The sequence below is a fragment of the Rousettus aegyptiacus genome, unplaced genomic scaffold (assembly GCF_014176215.1).
Source record: "Rousettus aegyptiacus isolate mRouAeg1 unplaced genomic scaffold, mRouAeg1.p scaffold_m13_p_4, whole genome shotgun sequence".
NCBI lineage: Eukaryota > Metazoa > Chordata > Mammalia > Chiroptera > Pteropodidae > Rousettus > Rousettus aegyptiacus.
In genome coordinates this window covers 105,152,358-105,175,911 of record NW_023416307.1, presented here as the reverse complement: position 1 = coordinate 105,175,911, position 23,554 = coordinate 105,152,358, and the positions used below count along the sequence as shown (strand labels likewise).

Sequence of the window (23,554 nt, the reverse complement as noted above, 5' to 3'; positions counted from 1 at the left end):
GGGTGCTGCCCATCAAAGACACCATGCACAAGGATCACAAACAAATAATGCCCCCTAGAGTTGTATAATGTAATGGTTTTAATGGGACCTAAGCCTTAGAAGTAAATATCACAGAAAGAATAACAAAAGACACCTCCTCCCGAAGAAAAATAATATGTTTAGTTAGTTACTGATTCTCTTTTTCTTTTTTAAATTTTTTCTAGAGTTGTAAAATAAACAATATGAGCCACTGCTTAAGAATGAAGTAATGCAGCACAGTTCTACCACTTATTAGATGTGACACTGTGAGCAAGTCATTTAACCCTTTTGTTCCTTTGACGTGGAGAGTAATAGCACCTACATCACACGAATACAGTTAGGAAGAAATAAATTATTATGCTAATATAGAATAAAACCTAGCACAAGGCAAGTGCTCAATACATTAATAATAATAATAATAATAATAATTATTATTATTATACTTTTATTTTCGCCTAGAATCTCATTGGCAGATACTTAGGATTCATTTAAAATAAACTTCCCTAAGTTATTTTCTAAAAAAATTCAGTATGTGTACATCTATATATATATGTATAGAGAGAGAGAGAGAGAGAGAGAGAGAGAGAGATGTACACATATACAATCTGAGCAAATAAAATGTGGTTACTAGTGGGATCCATCTTGACTGCCTGGGTTCCAGTCCCATCACTTAACATTACTATTTTTTAGTTTCCTCATCTGAAAATGAGAAGAATAGTAGTATTTATTAAATAGGATTTCAAGAAGGATTAAATGAGAAACTATAATTAAAACACTTAGTGCATATTTGGCATTCCATAAGTGTAAGATATTTGTTTTGTATACACACAATGTCTTTCCGGCTAGTCTCTCTGTACTTATACAGACAAGTTCTATCAAAGTACTAATAAAATATTCAATAATAGGCTAAAAACCCTAATACTATTAGGGAGGGAACAAAAATGTAAATTATATTGTTTGCATTTAAAAAAATGTTTTGGCATGGATTTATTTTTTAAATATTTTCTTTAGAAATAATTTCAAATTTACAGAAAGTTGCAAGAACAAGAAAAGTACATAGAAAGCTGTATACCCTTTACCCAGGTTCGCCTAATATTGACATTTTAACCTATATCTCATTTGGTCTCTTTTTTTCCCCACACAAAACATATTTTTAACCATTTTTAATGTTTTGTAGCCATTCGAGAGTAAGTTGCATCGGCCATAGCCATGGCCCTTTACCACTAAACACATTACAGTGTATCTCCTAAAAACATGGATGTGTAACCGGTTAGTTTAAAATGCAATAGGAAAATATCTCATTGAGTTGTCAATAAGTCAACTCATATTATATCACAAAGTGACATTTTATTGTTTAAATTTAAGGTAATCATTTGGGATAGTTCACTTCATATGGACTTCAGGAAAGCCTATCAGAGTATAACCGGTGAAGTACCCTTATTTGGATCTTAGCATAAATGCACATAATCCATTACAGAAGTCATAAAATTTATTCGTACATATTTTTATTGAACACATTTGATACAAGATTTCTTTAAAAATATATTGTACTTCATTCTCTTGATTTAAATGATTCTTTGGAAGCTAAAATTTGGTAAAACTGTCTCTCGAAATAAATAATAGGTAGTAAGGACACTGTAAAAAATTCCATGTCCCTACATAAATTGCTGTGGAAATTACTTTATAATTGCAACAAATCTTGATGAAAAATGTCATCTAAAATTATAAAGCAATTAAATAAATTAGTATGACTGCCAAGTAGATATTTTAGTATCCTATATCCAGCCAAGGACGAATCCATATGTTATTAAGAAAAGACTCTTTTTAAATTCAATATATTAGGTTTAAAAATGGTCTTTAAGGTGACTGCAACCAGAGAAATAAATCAAGAGTTTTGACTCTTGCAGGCAGTAAGAACTGGATTTGGGTCTGTGTTCCAACATTATTAAACTGCATCCATCCTTGAACGAGTCATGTACCTAAGCTCTCCACATCTCAATTGCTGTGCTCATAACATAGGAACGACAATACTATGTCTCTTAGAGTTTGGAGAGGGTTAAAAAAAACAAAGCTTGTAAATCACTTAGCACAGTGCCTGGTACATATAGTAACTACTCAATTAATGATAGATGTTACTAAACAGTAAGGCTGGTCTAACATGTTTTCACAAGAAGATTATATATTACCTCAATCCTAATTAAACTTAAGTCTAAACTCCTATGGGTTTCTCTTTTTCTACATTCCTGAGAACCTTAGAATAAAGAACACAAGCCAAACCATGTTTATATAAGTCTATTAATAGACATATATGAATCAAGTCCAGCGTTATCAGCTTTTAAGTTGGTAGGTTTTCTTTCCTTTTTTTCTCCAATGACTCCTTCTACTCAGCAAATATACAATGGCAATTAGGGTAACAAAATATAATAGGAAACACAAAGAAAAATAACATTGGGGAATTAGCTGATGCTGGGACTATGTGGAAAATGTGCTGTTTTAAACATGCCTATTATTGGTTTAATCATCTTATCATTAATCTTCACTATATTCTCACCTAGCTTCTATTGTTAGGATGTCACTTAACAAATATTTGAAAATAACTTGTCCCCCCATCATATAAATAATAAAAATCATTTTAAAAGGAGAGTGAATCAATTAAATAAAGCCCAAAGCCTAATGAGAAATTGAAAAGAGAAAAGGGAGAATGTGGGGCCTGAGAAATCATGTTAGAAAGGGAAAGAAAAGAAGGCATGAAAGAAAGAGGATCGATCTACACAGAGGACCTATGAGGTGCCATGCTGTGCGCTTACGTACTTCTAATAAACACTAATAATGGTAATGAGAAAACAAAGTCCCAGAAAGCCCACGTCACCTGCCCAAGTTAACAAAGTTGGTAAGTTTTAACATAGCACCTACTAGCCTCTCCAGCCCACCATACCTGAACGTTCTATCCCCAAGGAGAAGAGGAAATGTCCAATTCAGGAATGTCTCAGCTTATACTTGGTGGAATAGGAAACTATAAATGAGTAGTAATACAGCAAGCAGAGGGGAAAATCTCCTTGATACAGGCAATCTTATGTTTAAAGTGTAGTGTGTGTGTGTGTGTTTGTGTGTGTGTGTGTGAGTGTGTGTGTGTGTACATAAACAGAGATAAACACCATAAAAAGTATAAAAACAAATCAAAAGCATAAGAACTCATCTCTACCCATTAATCTACTTTGTTGGCAGAAAATTCCATTATATAGGGTATTTCTAGCAGCACAAGTCATCTGTTAAAATATACATATTATATAAGATGGAGAACCCTACACCACAATATGAACCATTCACTTCTTTGTTTTAATTCTTGGCTTCTTTGAGGACAAGTCAACAGGAAACCAATGTAGAAAAAATAAGTTTAGATGAAGAAGAAAGGAAAGGTTAGGTGTAGGGAGTGAGAGGGTGGGTCACTGGGTAAGGAGGAGTCTCCAGACCACAGACCAGCCAGGGGACACATGAGAAAATATAGTATTGATGAGTAAAGGGAAAGGGAGAGAAAGAGTTGAGAACTGATAGAGAATGAAGACAAATACTGATTGTATACAGGCAACAATTTAACAGTAAGGCAAATATATATTGCATTGTGTGTTCCCTTTTCTTTTAGACAGCACTTAGTTTCCTTACAAGAGGAAGGCAATAATCACAGTGAGAAAGTTTCTAGTGACTTTTATCTGATCAGTCCCAGGGATGCCTGTAGGACTGTCTAGCTCATGAATTACAACCTGAAACATTTTGCTCATGTCAAACAACCTGAAAACAGGCATGCACAATCCAAGAGAGCAGTAACGTTCTAATGCTCAGTTCTTTATCCTGGCCTCTTGCTGATAAACTGGCCTAGTTCATATCATAGTCTCTAATTGCAGAATGGGTTGATTCTAGGTAGGCGGTATTAGAAATAGCTATGCTTAAGAGAATAATAGCTCCAAATATGTTTGAAAATGGCACCACTATAAATAAAGAGCAGGATCTCCTATGATTGCCACCTTATCAGATTTAAACTTGTCTTGTAGATCAAAGAAATTTAATCCCTTTAAAAACTCCTTTAAGTCAATAATCAATGCCTCTTACATAGATCTCAGTGGTCTCAGTATCAGGAGAGCCTTGGATAACAAAGTGTTAAGCTACAAAAGAAAACTGACCCATCTCTTCCTTGTTCAGATGACCTTTGCTTGAAAAGAAAAGATGAGCTCCTTAGAGTTGAGCCTAGAGAAGAGAGAAGAGATGGGAGGGGTGTTGTTCAGCATTCTACAGAACCAGTATTACTGGATGAGTTGTATCTCATTTTGACAGCAGCAGTATAGTAAATGACAAGCCCCGTCAGGTAATGCATTTATCTTCACAGGAAAAGCAGCCACTGCAAAGTAAGACTCTCAGATGTTGTCACATCAGCTAGGACAAGAAGTCATAAAGTAGGAAGACTATCAATGCAGGAGGTACAGCGATATCTCAACTGCAATTAGGAGGAGCTGTGAATGGACACTCCAGCTTCAAGCTCACAGGAGCCCTGACTTTTTCCCTCTGGGCCTGGCTTACCAAAGCAAGTGATCAGTGGAATCTTTATCAGCCAACTAGGAGTTTAAGCCACTGAGCTGCCTACCTTTTATTCTAAAACCTTTATGGCAGCTCTGCTGTTTCTCCCAAATGTTAACTAACCAAGAAAAAAATAGAACAAGAAAAACAAAGAAAATCTTTATCCATTTCTTCATTTGTTCATTCATTCAACAAACATTTAGCCTATGGTCAAAACATTAAGCTAGACATAGGCTGGTCACTGAGTTTGATACAGTCCTCAATCTCAGAAGAGTTAGATTTTAATTAGACAGATATGTAGCAGGCACTGCAAGCAGGCATGTTACATGCTTGAAGAGAGTCATAAAGGGTGGTTCTGGGAGCAGTGAGGAGGGCAGTAAGTGCAATCTATGGAGGCTTTCATGGAGAAAGTGACATCTAAGTTACAGCTTAAAAGAAGGCTGTGAACTGGTCACATGGAAAGGTAGGAAAATAGGGGAAAATAATATATACCCAGTTACAAAAAGATACTAGGTGTGTTCCAGGAATGGATGAAGTCTGTATGGCTGAAACATTGAGGAGGAGGAGGTTTGGAATTTAAACAGAATTTGAGGGGCAGGAAATACGAATATTATCCGGATGGTTCTGAGGGGTGAGAGAAGTAAGCAGCACAGATGACATTTACCTGCATTTCAAGTCTATTTATTTAAAGGTGCTTATTCATAGGTATGCTAACAGATCTAATGAAAAATAAGATAAACCTAGATACCCCAAGATAATCCTATAATGATTCTTAAAAGCTGAATAATCATTAAGCGATTATTAAAATTCTATTGTACATACTAGTGAGCTTACAAGAGATAAGATACTTGTTTTTAAGGTATAGTGCCTTACATAGCACCCACTCCCAAGACATAAAACCCTGTGATTTTAAACAGCTAAAACTATACAATTCAGCAATGAGAAGCTTCTTTTCTTTCACCCTCAATAGTCCACGTTATACTGCTCTAATCACATTATTATTAATTACACTCCACACTGGAGTTAGAGAGAACTGATTTAATACTGACTATGCTACTTGCTAACTGAGTGATTCTAGGCAAGCTATTCACCTCTCCAAGCCTCTGTTTCCTGTAATGGACCCATCTCTAGGGCTGCTGTCAGTAACTGGCGAGACAATACTTAAGGTAGGTATTTCTATTTCCATTTTACTGAAGAGTAATGAGACTCAGAGAGGTTACATGACTTGTGCCAAGCCATATAGCTAGCTTCACAACAGCCCTCAGACTGCACACCAGGATTTCTGACTCATTCTGCAACTAGTTCTCCTTCTTGCCATATTTTTTTTTTTGTTTTGGTGGTGATTTTCAATGGTAATATAACTAAATTTCAACTACGATGACCTTTTGAAAATTGTAGAAATAATGAAACTATTTGAATAAAGACAAAATAAAAGAGGAGTGAAGAATAATAACTGCAGCAAAAATAGCACTGGATGAACACTTTAAGTGGGTGAACTGTATTTATATGAGTTATTTTTCAATAATACTGTTAAAATTTTAAAAATTAAAATAGCACTAGATAAGAATAATGTGCCCTTTAGAAGGGGTTCAATTTTGAGGAAGTCACATTTGTTGCTTCATTTTCTTCCCTGTAAAACCAGGCTGCTATTACCTTCATTGTCTTTGCTCAGGGATTAGGATAAAACAGAATCCTCAATGATAAAAATCCACCATGGTGCACATAAGGCTCTACTACACTATGACGACACCAAAAAGAACTTGAGAAAAAAAGGGACTTTATTTATTAATTTCTAATGACATGTGAGCTCTTAAAATGTATAGGAAAAGTAGGCTAGGGTAACTCACAAGCACCTGTTCATGAGATCATCCCTTCTCAAAATACTGAAGTCACTGAAATAGCAGCAGCAGGAAGTTCTAGGAATACAGATTACATGAGTTTGTTTCTCTATGGCAAAATTACCACATAATCAGAAAGATCAATTCTCCTAATCAAGGGCTTCCTAATCCATTAGCAGAACAGGTTGGTAGAGAGGTACTGCTTTACCATCACATGGGTCAAAGAATCAAACTAAACACAAATGTGGCCAGAGTTATCCAAGCCTGTAACAGAATCCCAAATCGCACCTGGTCTCCTCATGTTTAAAGGCGCACGCACTGCGCCAGACTCAGAAAATGACCTCTTCTGATTCCTTCCCATTTTATGAAGGAAGTGTAAAAATGAAATGTTACTTGTTTTCTCTCAGTAGGAAGACCATTTCCACGTTCCAAATTCCCGATTTCCTGGTTTCATTGAAATGAAACATCAATACCAAGGGTTTTATAAAAGCAAACATAAAACATGATTTTCAACTGTTTTTAAAAGGCTGAGGTCATTTTTGCCCCAGTTCCTACATAGTGGTAAGCTTAAAAATCAAGCCAGTTAGCTTACAGTCAGGTCCAATAAATCAGTGAAAAAAATAAATGGGAAAGCATGCCAAAATGTAACCATAGTAACACCACAGATGCATCAAGAAATGGTGTGCTCATTTGCTTCATTCCCCATTTCTTAAATTGGAATCTAAGTAGGGGAAAAATTACACAGAAAACAATCATGATTCTGCAATTACTAAATTCTGCAAAACTGCACTCGACCTGCTATACTAAAACTTCAGAGGCAGCTATGGTACAGCTACAGAAATAGCCCTAGAGGGCTTTAGAGATGCTACTTGTCAGTTACTTGATCACCCTATGACTGTTTCCTCATCTGTAAAATGGGCATTAAAAATTCCAACCTCAAAGGGTTTTTCTAAAAGTAAAACTGGACAGTGTATCAGGGGCAGGGCAATGGTAGACTCAGGAGACTAGAAGTCCTGGTCACCTTTAAGTCTTTTTATTGACTAACCTCAGTGCCTTGGTTTCTTGGTTTATAAAAATAAAGTGATAATCCTTGCCTCACTCATGTGATTAACATTAAAAATTATTATTAATCCAAGTATAAGAAATTATTATTAGGATAACAGGTTTCAATTCCAAGGCTGTAAGACTAAGAGAACTGAGGGCCAGAAATTCCCATTAAGACATTATCGCATTTTCTCTGTCAAATGCATCTCTGCCACTCATCAGAAAAAAAGCAGCTTTGGGGCACTGACCCCACTTACTAGCAGTTAACCTTTTCCTCTTGAAGCTTTGGTTTCATTAATAAGTAAAATGGAGGGCAGGGGGTTATTCCAGAATCTGATCTCTAAAGGTACCAGTCTAGATTTAAGTTCTTGGTTTAAGTTCTTGCAGAGCTATGGCATAGCTTAGATTAGGTCTGTTTATTATTTTGCAGTACTATCAGGAAACATTCATGCTCTAGGACATTACTTGCAAAGTATTATTTTTTAAAGAAATTAATTTATAACAAACAAATAGCAGCAATAAGCAGGGTACTTTGAACTTCAAATCATTTTTCCTGTTATTTTCTGGTTAAAATATAATATTTCTAAGAAATAGAAGATAAAAGAAAAAATTCCAAGTAATAAAACCAGATCATTCTTTCTTCCTATTTTGAATGAAATTAAATAATTGTATATATTCTCAGGATTCCTAGCTTATGATTAGCTATATAGGAATGTAGTTTGGTAAAGCATGGTAATGCTTCACTACAAACGAACTGCCAATTTACCTACCTCATAAACTCACTCCCTCCATTCCTTCTTTCTTTCCCTCCTTAATAGAAAAACCCTGCTTTCACAGTCCCTATGTTCTCTGTCCTGGTTTCTCAGATTTGGTTTGATCTAATGAGTTTGGGGCTTTGGGTTTATTAATCTACAGAAACCATTTCTTCAAACAAAATTATACATAAATTTTTGAATCTGATAAAGTTGGGAAAGAAAAAAATCCAATGAGGCATTCGCTTCCCTGAGGGAACGTAGGGACCTCCACAGTGGTCGCCTGAAGGTCTCTGGCCTGGTCTACTCCATTAATAACAAAGATGGTTAACATTATGAAGGCTTACACCATGCCCACATGATACAAAAGGCATTTATGTACCTCAGGCCATTTATTCCTCACAACAGTTCTGTGAAGTTATTAGTATGATTGAGATGTCCTTCTCACTGATGTGAAACTGAACCTTACAAAGGATAAATACTTTACCCTGCATTATAAGCTACTAGGTGGCAGAGGCAGAACTCGAAAGCCAAGTAATTCACCTTGTGCTGTGCTGTATGTCCCTTGCCAATTATGATTCCCTGGACTTATGGAGTCACTAAGTGAGCAAGCTGCCAAGTGTTCCAGAACCAGCTGTCGAGCTATTCTTTCTCCACTCGACTTTCACACACCCACCCAGCAGCAAGATGCCCAAAACTGGCTACTCACAAGGCACAGCATGGCGGTAAAGGTTATCCCTTATGGTCTGCTGGAGCTCATGATCAGGAGACCCTTTCTGGAACCGCTGATTGAGAAAATGTCGCAGGTCCTTGTTCAGCTTTCCTCCTGTAGGAAATATATGAAAGAGACACAATACATCAACAACAGGGCTTCCTGAAAACTGAGCAGCCTGAGAGCCATGCGCGGGAAAGCCACATGAAGCCATTCTATCAGCCACTCTTAGTCATTAGGAGGACTCACTTTAGGTTTTTCTCTGCAGGGGAGAAAGTAAGCAAGAATGTGATAAAGACAAAACAGCACTGAAATAGCATTAATTTGGGGGTCCCGTTTCACAGAATACTAGAAGGCTAAAATAACAAAGAATTTAAACTAGGCTATTACATGAAAAATATGTGCCATAGACACTTGCAGACACTATTAGAGGGAGAGAAAATGACTGAAACTTTAAAGAGGACAATCTAGCGATAGCTGACAAATTATAAAATGTTCTTTGACCAAGGAACCAATTGGTAGAAATTTGCCCTATTGATATACTTGCAAAAGTCTACCCAAATCTCCAGTATTGTTTATTGAAGTACTTTATAACAGCAAATAAATAAAAACAAAAACAAAAAACCTGGAAACAAAAACAAAAACAAAAAACCTGGGATCTACTAAGTAAACCATATTCATCCAAATAGTAACGACTCCGCAGATGCTAGATCTTCATATGTTGGTATTATAGGAAGATATGTGGAATAGTGCATGCTGCCTGATCCTTGTTGTGTAAAAAGGAATAAAGAAAAGGAAAGACTATGCGTTATTAATAGAAGGAATCATAAGAAAGTTTTAACAACAGTTCCCTTTAGGGAGAAGGACTTGAGGGTGGGAAATAAAGGAGGATACATCACTCATCGCTACATAGACAGATAGATAAAAATAGATAGATCATACTATCCTGTGTTAATTTACAGACATTAGATACATCTTTTTTATTATTGTTGTTGTTTAAGCAATAGTTAATGGATGGAGCTATGTGTTTATTTCTTTGTAATTCTCTTCATGTAACAGAAAGAAAAACTTAAAAATTACATTGTTACAAATATGTGTCATAGGAAGATGGTAAAAAAATGTATTTTTAAAATTATAAACACAAATTATAGTCTACAGGATCAACAGAAGGCTCGTAGATCAACCTAGCTAACATTCACCCTTAATAAAGAAAGATGTTTCAGTGACAGCTAAAAATAGAAAAGTTAAGACTGACCTTCCATTTAGACAAGATAAAAATTAGGTAAGAGCATTTCTAGCCTTAGAGAAACAATGCAGCAATGCAGTATCCATGTGAGCCACAGAATTCACGTCTTCAGATGAGAACTTCCCCACGGTCAAAAAGAGTCAATTGCCAGGATGACAGGAATAGTTAAGATGATGATATGTCCTACCTAGGGCAGGAAACATCATGTTCAAAACACGAGTCCCTGCTAAGGTTGATCATTTTAGAACATATTAACAAAATCCAACTTGAACTATTTTATTTGGGTTGTATTATACTCATGGTCTCAAGTGTCCAAAAAGAAAATACATCTATTCAAGTCAATCTTAGGTCATTCAATAAATATCCAATTACTCATCAAATATTTATTAAATGAAAGAGACAAACACTCAAACTTCCCACTCACTCCCCACTAAAATGGGCACAAGGTTAGAACAGACATTTCACAAAAGAATATATATGACTGGCCATTAAGTGCATGAAGGGGTGTTCAATATCATTAATTATAAGAAAAAGGAAAATTAAAACCACAATAACATCCTACTTTATACCCCCTAGAATGACAAAAATTAAAAAGACCGACAATATCAAGCGTTAGCAGGATTGTGGGCCAACAGTAACTTTTATACACTGCTAGGGTGAATAAAATGGTTCATTTTCTTGGAAAAACAATTTGGCAATATCTTATAAAGTTAACAATTTACTAACCAAATGATCCAGTAATTCCACTTTTATTTATGCATGCAAAATGAAAACAAGTATACAAAAACACACACATACACGCAAACTTGTAGATTAATCTTCATAGCAACTTTATTCATTATATAATAGCCCCCAAATTGAAAATAACCCAAATGTCCATCAACAGGTGAATGGATAAGCAAATTAAATTACATTCAAACAATACGATGCAATACCAAGTAAAAGGAGTAAATACATAATATTGATAAATCTCAAACTCGTAATGCTAGGCAAACGAAGCTAGACACAAAAGAGAACATATTGTACAATTCTAACTTTATAAAAAGTTTTAGTAAAGGTTAAAAACTTTATAGTGACAGAGGGCAGTTAAATGGTTACCTGAGAGTAGATAAAGGCTGACTGCAAATGGAGTGTACTGAATGTCTATTTCTTGGCTTTGCAATTTAACTATAGCTTTATAAGATTTTACCACTGGGGGAAACTGAGTAAAAGGTAGAGGGAAACTCTGTCTTGTTTTTTTTATAACTTCCTGGGCAACTACAATGATTTCTAAATAAAATGTTTTTAAAAGGAGGAGAACAAGAAAAACTTTTGGGGGAGATGCCAAAAAATATATCTTAACTATGATATGCTATCACAGGCTTATCCATTTGTCAAAACTTACAGAACTATATATGTAAATGGGTGCATTTTATAGTATGTAAATTATCCTGTAAGAAAACCTATTTCGAAAGTTTAAAATATATATAACTGTTGAATGATTATGTGTTAGACACTATTCTAAATGGCTCATTCTCAAGTTCCCATTAGAAAACTGAACTGACAGAAAAATAGAATAAATTTTGGTAGTTAACACAGACAGGGCTGGGTTTAAATTCTGGCTCCAATAATAATTAGCTGGTAAACCCAAGCGCATTGCTTAATCTCTGAATCTCACTTTTCTCATCTGCAAAAATAGAGCACTGATATATCAGTAGCTCCATCATATGATTGTTGTTATGATTAAATGAGATTCGGAAAGCGCTTGGCAAAGGGAAAGTACTCAATGAATGATGAAAATTATCATTATGAGAATATAGAGTGAACAATAGTTTGAGACGAATGGGGAAAGAACTGGGATCAGTCCAAAGATGGACCGTTTTTTTTTTTTTTTTAATGCACATTAACATAAAATCCATCCTATTGGTTTAGATATAGTCAGAAACAAAATATAGGCCTGGGGAAACTTAGATTGAAGGATATTTCTAGAGTTACATATGTGTAGATCATTTGAGCAAGGGGAATAAAATGCTACTTGTGCTCAAATGGTCCGGACATATGTAAACTGGTTAACATTTAGTAGAGCTGAAGTTCAGGAAATGAAACCAAATGGTAAATCACTGATATCTGATAGTTACACCTGCCAATTCTACCTCTAGGTGTAAAGCACTCTGTAACTTGATTGAAAGGTTAACAATGTTTACCAGTAAAATGTGTATTGTCTAGAATCTAAGGTTTTATATTCTCCTTAAGAGACCACGGTTCTAGACATTAACTGCCAGGTGGGTACTAGACTTATCGGGGTGATCACTTCATAAGTTATATAAATGTCTAACCACTATGTTATACACCTGGAACTAATATAATATTGAATGTCAACTGCAAATGAAAAATTAAAAAAGTAAAAATGAAAGACCCTGGTAGTTATCATTTGAGTCATAAGTACCAAAGATGTCTATCAGACCCAAATGTACTGCTTGAGTCAAAAGCCAAATTCCAAAGAGGATTTGGAATACACTGTCTCTTCGTCTCATAAAGAACGTAGGTTCATCCACCCCTATGGATCATAAGCAGTACCTATCGACATAAACCAAGGAGTTATGAATTGGAAAGCACTAAGACACAGGCACTGTTTGTTTATACTTAGGCTTTACATTAAAACTAGCCAAGCTAGTTACAGTTTACAATTATCAAACTGTATAACTCCTCTCTACTGCGGATACAGAAAAGAGCAGGGTTAACTGTGTTGCCAGTTAACATTTACTCTGTTCTGTGACATTTATAAGTGAAAAAGCCTCAACCTTCACATTACATTAAGAATACTGTACTTTTTTGGCATCTAATCTCAAATTAATTGCCAATTATTTAGGGGACATGTCTATAAATCTTCTCCTAATTGTCAAGGGCAATGAGCCAATGAAATAATACATTGCAAGAGAGAATTTGTCATAGGATCTACACCTTCTTTGAAATTCAAGATTTGTTTTGCAAATGGAAAAGAAAACATAGGTCAGGAATATGTGAAATTTTTTCTAAGAAAAGGATTCAGAGCTTATTTTTAAACAATTTTATAAACTAAATGGGAAAAATAGGGCTTAGACTACCCTGGACTGCCATGATTTTATATTTTCATATTTTATCTATATATCTGGAATTCTGTCTTTTACATATAAAACAATATATTGCTGCTTTTTAAGTTCACATTAGGTTACAGAAGTTTAACCATGTTGACTGATGTAAGTTTCATTAATTATTTTAAATGTAGTATAATATTCCATTTTAAAAATCTACCAAAATATATTTCTCCTTCATAGATTGTTAGGCTATCTCCATTGTTTTTGATAATATGACAACGTTGCAATGTCATTGTAATGCCTTTAAAAAAAGAAAAAGAAAAAGAAAGAAAGTGTTAATTTTTTTTTCTCTAAACCATCTAAACCTGGAAACAGACATAGACATCTTCAACTTACCTAGATATTGCTAAATTCTTCCCCAAAATGGTGGTGCCATTTTCCACCAATAGTTTTTGAGGTTCGATTTCGCCACTCTCAGGCCAATACTGGCTATTATTAGTGCATCAGGGGTACTCCAGATGAGTGGTCCCCAACCTTTTTGGCACCAAAGGCTGCTGCTCTTATGAGAATCTAATGCCCGATAACCTGAGTTGGACCCGAGGTGGTGATGCTAGCAGTGAGGAGTCCCTGCAAATACAGGTGAAACTTCGCTTTCCCACCTCCTGCAGTGTGGCCCAGTTCCTAACAGGCCATCGACTGGTACCTGTCCATGGCCCAAGGGTTGAGGACTCCTGCCCTAGATCACTAGCAGGATTCAAAGGACTCATAGCTATGATTTATTACAGCAAAAGGATACAAAGCAAGGCCAGCAAAGGGAAAGGCTCATGCGACAAGAAATCAAGTGGAAGCTCCCAAAGACCTTTCTCACAGGAGTCACACACTTAATTCCCAGTGCAATGAGTTTTAACAACACTTGTGAAATGTTGCCCATTAGACACTGCGGGAAGCTCATTAGACACTCAGGGCCCAGAGTTTTTATTAGGAACTGGTCATATAGGCAGCCTCTGTCTGGCATGAAACAAAACTCTAGACTCTCAGAAGGAAAGCAGAAACCATATCTTTTGCACAAACAGTTAAAGCATAGTGAGCCACACTTATTAGGGAGTGGACCGAACCCTTCTGAAATCCAAGGTCCCAGATTCCAGCCAAGAGACAACTTGGTAAACAGGCCTTTAAACTAATAGCATAGAACTATACACTTAAAAATAGTTAAAATGATAAATTTCATGTTATATATATTTTACCACAAAAAAAGGTAATACAGGTTAATTATAGTATGTGAAAAATATAGACAAGTACAACAAAGTTGAAATCAACTGTAACTTGATTTGCATCACCATTAACATTTCAATTGTGCATGCACACATTCACATATAGTACACTTAGACATTTGAAGAGATTCATTCACTGGTTCAGCAAATATTTATTAAGTGCCTACATCCAGATATTCTATGGGCCCTTAAGATCCAACATGACAACATAGAATTCCTGAGCAGGGACTGACATACATGTTTTAGGAAGGGTAGAAAGGGGCTATCCTCCAGATGAACACAATTGTTAAGATGCAAACTGAAGGAAGACAAGAGGCTGGTTGGCTCTGCAAAGTGTGGAGGGAAGAGCATTTTAGGCAATGGGAACAGCATGTGCAAATAGTTTGTTAAGTATAAAAGAGGTTGGCATGTTAGACAAATAGCATGAAGTTCAGACAATGGGTGGCACAGACTGAGGTTAAAAAGAAAAGTAGAGGCCAAATAATTCTCTGTCTTACAGGCCATGATAAAAAGTTTGCATTTTATTCTAAGCTCAGTAGGAATCCACTGAAGAGATTTCAGTCAGGGAGGTGGGAGGTCACGGCCCAAATTTTGAGATTACTTTTGCAGCTGTGCAATGGATCGGGAATAGAGGCAGAAGACAGGATGAAGCCAGTGGAGCTGATCACAGTAAACCTGAAGTGGCCTGGACTAAGGAAATGGCAGAGAAATGGGAGAGGAGGGGATAGAGAGATGTAATTTAAGGCTGGAACTGATAGCGTTTGCTGATGTGATGGTGGAAGATACCAAACACAAGGGAGGAGTCAAAGTGAACCCAATGTCTCGGCTTAACTGGTGATGAGTAGGTTTGAGTGGAATACAAAGTTCCTATTAAATTTGAGATATGTAGGATCATGCCATATATGTGGATTTATATTCAAATGTTCCACACATAATTTAACACATTTCCAATATGCTACCAGTGCTCAAAAAAAAAAAAAATTTAATAGCTACACAGTATTTTATCTTATCATTCTACCTCAACCTATTTAACCATTACCAATTACTAAGTATGCACACTATTTTCACTGTGATTATTTTCCTTGCATAAAATCTATCTGTATCTCTGATTATTTTCTCATGATCCTTGAAATAGCAATATTGAGACAAAAAAAGTGTAAAAGCATTTCAGGCTTTTGGTACAAATTCCCTCTAGCTTCCCTTTATCCAGCTTGATTTTAAATGGCTCCAAAGTAGCAGTGTGGATTCCTCATAATATTATCAGTTTCATATTAATAGACATTTAGAGGTCTTCCATTTTAATAGACTACTATAAACAATGCAGTAATGAAAAATCTTGAATATGAATTTTTGCTTAAATTTCCAAAAGAGGATTATTAGAGTAATGAGTATGAACATTATTTCGAAGATTCTTGATACATATTGACACTGCTTTCCAGAAGAGTTACACTAGTTTCTACTAAAGCCTAAAAGGTGCACAATACCACTAATCTGACAATTACAGTGTGAAATAAGAATGATTTTCCCCTTTTAATTATTTAAAAAATTAAAAACCTTTCCACCAATAATTTTAAAAGTGCCAACACTATATTAGCAAGGCAATGTGTATGGTAAAACTGAGTTTCTTTTCATTTTGAGAAACTGCAGATTCCAATAAGAAAATTAATTTGGAGAATGGCTTATTGAGAAGTAATGAATGAATTTCATTAGTATATATTTAAGTAAAAAAATAAAGACAAACAAAAAAAACTATACTTCTAAAAAACACACACACACACACACAAATTGGGAACACTCAGTGTGCCCGTCCCTTACAGAATTACTTCCAAGCCCCATTCTCCCCAATGACATACAAGAACTGGTCAATCAAGAGCCAGCAAAATTCTTCTACAAAGGGCCAAGGGCCAGATACATATGTTCTAGCTTTGGGGGCATATCAATCAAGACTCTGTTGGACTACTAAACTCTGCCTTTGTAGTATAAAAGCAGCCATAGATTATGTGTAAACAAGGTTGTTTTCCAATAAAACTTTATTTATAAAAACAGGCAGCAGGTTTGGCCCTGGGGCCATACTTTGCTAATTTTTGAGCCTAGATGTTGGTCCTGCATCTCAATGGGAGCAATTCTTCTTATGTAATTCTTGGGTTAGAGGTGGAGAGTATTCATTTCTCCAAGGTGACCTAAGCAGCATTACTACCCAGAAACTACTTAAATGTAAATATTTGGGTTCCATCCCAGACTCAGTTAGAACTTCTGAGGGTTGAATATAGCAATCTATGTTTTAGCAAGACTTCAAGTGATTCTAACACATGCTGAAGGTTGAGAACCAATGGACTAAATCACAGCAAAGCTCCCTGACAAAATGTGAGCAGCTAGGCTCTGAGAATGAGCCTATTTCCCAATTTCTCACAAATGTTCCCATCTCTGGCAAACCTCAAGTACTGCCACTCCACTACTGGGCTAATAATAACACTTTATAATTAGAGACAGAGCAGAAGGAACTACAGGCAGGTGGTAGGTACCTCATCAGACATGCAGAGGTTGAATCCATTCCCCTAGTGTTACAAAGACAGTTGTTCTTTCAGTCATGTTTATGTAGAATTTAAATAAAATGAAAAAAGAAAACTGTGCAGTGATGTGAAATAGAGGCTGCAGGACAGATTTATTTATGCTGATGAAACTCTAGAAACTTCTATTTACATTTAACTCCCCATATGAATAAGCACAAAACATTTTGCTAGCACTTCAGGACATTCACTTTATTATTACATCCTGACTGCCTTCTTGGTTCTTTTTCTCCTGATGAATCTTTTTATAACAAGTTTCATTCCTCAGTGAGAAGAAACTTGAATTAAGCATGGGGGGAAAAAGCAAGGTTTAAATTCCATCATCTCTATTTTTTTTTTCATTCTTTTCAGCCTTCTGTGCTTCTTATATTTATTCTAGTTAAACAAGGGTAGTAGATGAATAGCCGTTCAAAAATAAATAAATACAAGATGTTCATTGATAAAGTAGAAAGCAATGTCCTGCTATTGGCAAAGTAACATGGCTGGAATGAGTTTAGGTCCAGTCCTAATCAACAAACAGCTGCATGACCTCACCAAAAGCTGAAGTCAGATGTTCTACACTCAGAAGCTTGAGTGGAATCTGAAGATATGCGTGTGTATGTGTGCGCGTGTGTGCGTGCGTGTGCACGTGTGTGTGCGTACACACCCTTCAAGAAAACACTAGATTTTTTAAAAAGAAACTCATTCGGTGCTTAAAGAACTCTGCTCAGGTGACCTGCTGGACTCCAGTGATGACGGTGAACATTTCTTGAGCACTTTTTACAGACCAGACACTTTATAGTCCTCATTTCAACCCAATAAGTTTGGCTCTATCTCCAGTCCCATTTTACAGAAGAAGCCCTGCAGATTGTCCCAGCACTCAGGTAATTTGACAGAATGGAAATATGTATAAATATAAAGAGAAGGAATGGGTACGTCAACATGTTAATAACTAGTCAGTTTTGGTGATGGGGCTATACATTATGCTATTCTTTCGACAGCAGTGTAGGTTTGAAATTTTTAAAAATAAAAAAGGAAAATAAAATTATTTTTCTAAAGCAGTTATATACACCATGCCATTAGAAAACATCAATGTGAATCTCGGTATAAAAACCAAAGACTGACTTCCCAACTAAACAGTCATATTGTAAAGTTGTCCCCAAATCATTCTCAATGCCCAACATTTGTAGAAACCCAGAAAGTGACATCTAAACAGCACTGACTTTCAGAGAACACTTAGCCAGGGATGTAATATAAATAAGGTTCCTTCCCAGGAACCAGCACCTGCACTATTGGGTGTTAGGACAGTGCTGACAAATAAAATGTTTTAAATGCTTTTATGCAAATGCAAACTGAGATCCCACTGACATTCCCTAGCCTGGAACATCTATAATAATTAAAGCAGCTGTTACCCTACCCTCCCAGCCTCACCCTAATTTATTTTCAGACAGGAATCAATAATCTAGGTCACAAACTGTATTCTAATATGGTCTGACATCATTCACACAACAGTAGGCTAGGGGAAGAGTTCCAGACACTCTGACCCACACTGGGAAAACCTCATGCAAACAGGGTTACAATAGAGCATGCCACTTCAATTTCTGCTAGATTATGAGGAAAAAAAAAAACATCGTCAGCAATATTGCACATAATTTGATGGGTCTAAAAAAGGTGCAACTATTTACCATCAGCAGGGCATCCCTAGAAATCTATTCTTTGCACAGTGCCTCTCTTTAAATATCTTTCAAAGCTGAAAACAAAAGAGAGAATCACATGGTCCCAGACAGGTGAGAAGGGGGGTGGGGGGTACAAAAAACAAAAAACAACAACAAAAAAACTTCTCAGGCATCAGGATTTTCGAGCAGAGGCAGGCAAAATTTTTCTGTAAGGTCAGACAGTAAATATTTCAGGCTGTAAGATCAATGTTCCAAGTGCTGAACTCTCCTTTTTTTAAGCAGGAAATCAACTGTAAATAATATGTAACTGACTACATGATTGTATTATAATAAAACTTTATTACAAAAGCAGGCAGTGGGATAGATTTGGCCCACAAGCTGTACTTCGTCATCCCTTGTGCTAGAGGATTGTGTCTCTCTCAAAAATATGCTACCTTTTCCTAATATTGCCAGGGATGTGCATGTTTGTACAGGTGTATATAAACCACTCCCTCAGAAAAGGAGTAGGAAGGTGGGCCTTGGGTCCACAATGATGGAGCTTTCAAAGAAATACCGAATAGGTTAAAAATACCTTAGCCCCACATCCTCTAGAAAGTAGAATAATTTCACAAATTTAAAGACCTGGATAGCCTTCAGGGAAATTTATCAAATGACTCTTGGAATGAAATCTGTTACTAGTGCCAAGCTCCAGTTTCTACAAACATGCAGGATAGAAAAATTTATACACAATAAATACAAATTTCCCTTTGATTATAAATTTATGCTTTATCATAAATCACTTTTATGAAAGGTGGCATTATTCCCACTTTAAAACAGATGAGGAAAGTGAGACTCCCAGCGTTAAAGCGATCAGGTACAAGATTAGAATCCAGATGTTCTGACAAAGTTCGATGCTCCTCCACCTCTGTGACTTCAAACAAGATGTTCATACAGCAGTGGAGTTCACTTTGTGTTGTTAAAACCAAATACTGATATTCTTCAAAATGATCAAGGTCATGGAAAAGCAAGCAAGGCACAGACTAGAGGAGGCTAAGAAGACATGACATCTAAATGCAAGCTAGTGTCTTGCACTGGATCCGGGGAAAAATAAAGGGCAGTAGTGAAAAACAAACAAACAAAAATGGTGAAATCTGAGTTAAGACTGGAGTTAATAGTAATGTACCATTAAGTAAGTAAAGTTAACTTACTTAACTTTTGACAAATATACCATGGTTATGCAAGAAGTTGTTAGCACTAGGGAAAATTAGGTGAAGGAGATTCAGGAACTCAGTACTATCTTCGCAATTTTTTTTGCATCTTAAATATTTCAAAATAGAGTTCATTTCTTTAAAAAATGTATACTGCACTCATTATGTGAATGTGGCTGTGTGCAGGGCCATTTTGTATGTTGCAAACCCACTAAGGTCAGAATTCTTACAGATTTTCACCTCTCTGGCTTGACCACAGCTCACAGTTTTAGAGACTGTGGTATATAGTACATCTGGTTAAAAAATGATTGGAAAAGAGAGTTCTTAACTCACAGATTGGTCATTAGATAGTTCTAATCTCTATAATTCCATAAATGATTGTCATTTTCACACTCTATTTTTATCCCATCTCACTATAGTCTTTCAGCTGCTATTCAAAAGTGATTATAAATGATGAGGCTATAAAAGTCGTTCAATAATTAGGACACTCACTGGCCATATGCCCACCTCGACAATGGAAGGTGATTTACGGAAGACAACTCTATCACATCTGCTAGTCTGGTTTCCCCTCTGAAGGGCTCTCCGGTTGCATGTTAGCATTGCTCCTAACAGCTTCTTTTTCTTGACTAGAGAATAGATCAGCAAGCCAAAGTGCTATAGCTTTTTAGATTGTACATACAAGGAAAAAAAAAAAAAACTTAATAAACCATTTTCTGTCTTGGCATTTCTTATGTCCAGAGAACAGGAGGGAAAGTACAGAAGATAAAAAATTGACTCAAGTCAAAGTCCTGGCCTTTAACACAGAATGGGAGAGACCTAAGTGAAATTCAATGACAAAAATTTCAGACCTGGTGGACCAAATCCCACCTCTCAACACATGAGACTTTAGTACACAAGCTTAATTAAGCACTATGCACGACTCACCAAGTGTTTCTCAACAGGAGGACCACTGACATCCTGGCAGGACAGTTCTTTGTTGTGGCTTTACCCCTCCTCTCCTACCCCGCCCTCCACCCCCACCCCAGACATCAGCAATCCCAGCTCTTGGCAGGCCTCAAGAAATGTCTGAAGCTCCCTAGTCATTGTGACAACCCTAGTGGGTCAGTCCCACTTTGGGAGGTAGGAAATGAAAAGCAGTCAGGGACAGTTATTGTTTAACTGTTAAATTTTCTTTCTTTTTTTATATTTAGAGCCAAGAACATATTAGAAAAGAATATTGCAGGAGGGCCCACACTGTGGATGATTCCAAACTGCTAAAATTATACTTGCTATGCACAGATTACATAAACATACATGTCTTCTGGTATAGGGTTGATGACTGAGAGGCAGCAGAGCTTAGTTCCAGGATCAGAGACTTGAGCTAATCTTCTCACTGGCTCAGCAGAGGCCCTCTCTGACAAGGCCCGCTAAGGAGGCCGCTCCACCAGCGTCTATCCCATTGCTCTGGTTTACTGCATTCATAGCTATTACCATTCTTCTAGATAATTTATTTTCCTTTTTCTTGTTTATTATCTGTCACCTCCTTCACCATGAGAGTTTTGAACGAGAGCTGAGTTGGCATAATGTAATGACTCGATAAATAAGTAAATAATGATAATACTAATTAAAATAATATAAGCAGTAACTAAACCATGTAGACCTATGTTCTCATCCTGACTTTACTATTTGCTACCTCTGTATTCTTAGGCAAGTTCATTAATTATTCTGAGTCTCAATCAGTGGAATGAGGACAAGACAGCATATTCCCAGAAAGGCTGCAATGAGGAATAAATGAGACTACACAAGGTAATCCTCCTCTTCATCACTTGACTTGAAAGTAATGTATTTCGAAAACACCTTTCATAGAATTCTGTTCTCAAGGAGAGAAATTTTGTTTAAAGATTTGTGATTATGACTAAATATATAAAACAAAAAAGTCAAACAAACCAGCCTTTCCATATCGCTAGACTGCAAACTAATTAAAACCTACATGTTATCACCAGATTGCTTTCACACACCCACTTCTGTTCATAGTATACTCATTGGCCAAAGGTATGCAAGCAAAGAGACAGGATTTCCAGGTTTGTGCGAACTATGATGACAAAGCAAAGTATCAAACAACTGCACTTCTCCCTTTAGGCCAGACTTCAGGGTATCTGGCATTTAGTTCTTCTCTCTCTCTCTCTCTCTCTCTCTCTCTCTCTCTCTCTATATATATATATATATATATATATATAGTATTGGTTATTCATTATTTTAATTTGAATTACCCTGATGACTAATTGACTAATGATGGAAAGCACCTTGTCATGTGCTAATGGAATATTTATTTGTTTGTGAAGTTTCTATTCAAATCGTTTCCTAATTTTCTATTAGATTGTTTTCTTGATATTGAATTGTAAGAGTTCCTTATGCATCTGAATACCAGGTCTTTATCAGAAATATATTTTGCAAAATCTTCTTCCAGTCTGTGTTATATCTATTCACTTTCTTAATGATGTCTTTTAATAAATGGAAGTTTAGATTGTTGATGAAATCTAATTTATCAATTTTATCTATTTTTTTCACTTACTACAGATGAGTCAACAAACAGCATAATCACGTAGATAGAAGAACTCTGGGTAACAGTTAGGATACCTGGATTTGGACTTAAATCTGTGTCATATTCGTGTTTGGAGAAGTCATTTGTGAGGGTTAATTTTATGTGTCAACTTGACTGGGGTGCCCAGATATTTGATCAGATATTATTCTGCATCTTTCTATGAGTATGCTTTTGGATGAGTTTAACATTTAAATTGGTATACTGAATAAAGCAGATTGCCCTCCCTGGTGAGGGTGGGCCTCATCCAATCAGCTGAAGGCCTGAATCGAACAAAAAGAGCTGATTTTCCCATGAGTAAGAGGGAATCCTTCCTACCTGAACCTTTGAGCTGTAACATTGGCTTTTTCCTGTCTTCAGACTCGAACTGAAACATTGGCCCTTCCTGGGTCTCAAGCCTACCTGCCTTCAAACTGGAACTCTGCTGGTTGTTGTGCCTTCACACTCCAACTAGAAATATACTATAAGCTCTCCTGAGTCTCCAGTTTTCCAACTACAAATCTTGGGACTTGTCAGCCCTCCATAACTGCATAAGCAAATTTCTTACAATCAATCTCTTTATATACACACACACTCTATATATATATTGGCTCTATTTCTATGAAGAACCCTGAGTAACACATCATCTATGTCCTCTAGTTCCAGCACAGCATGTAGCATTTTTATAGGTATTTAATGAATTAGAACCTCTAAAAAATTGGCCTCGTTCACAAATCTGTAAATGAATGGGCTGGATTCACCAATCCCTGAGGTCTCTCCTATTCTAAAAATCTGATACTTACCTTGGTCTCACTTTTCTATTCCAGCAACACCTTCTCCCTTGAGTGTCTTCTTCTAAAATTAATTTGGCTGTGCCTCTCAGAAAAAGTAACAAAGCATCCTCCTGGCTAATCAACTTAGCAGTAATTCTAATAGGCCCCTGGCTCCATAGACACCTGTTCTGGCTTACTCGTCCCATGTTGTGGAAGCAATGCTAAAGACTGCAAACAATTCAAAGTTTTCTGAGAGTTTACTCATAATCAGGGTGGTAGCTGCAGAATTCTCTCCAGTTTCTCCTCTAAGTACAT

The 23,554-nt window shown here is 36.3% G+C and overlaps 1 protein-coding gene across 15 annotated transcripts in view; it reads right to left on the bottom strand.

Annotated features, from left to right (window-relative positions):
* MAGI1 (membrane associated guanylate kinase, WW and PDZ domain containing 1) overlaps positions 1–23,554 on the bottom strand; it is a 542,794-nt gene that overhangs the window by 216,328 nt on the left and 302,912 nt on the right. For all 15 annotated transcript variants that reach the window (XM_016150212.2, XM_016150200.2, XM_016150202.2 and 12 more), the window contains exon 2: positions 8,928–9,044. In XM_016150212.2, coding sequence (XP_016005698.1) covers positions 8,928–9,044 — 117 coding nt within the window. The remainder of the gene's footprint in view (positions 1–8,927; positions 9,045–23,554) is intronic.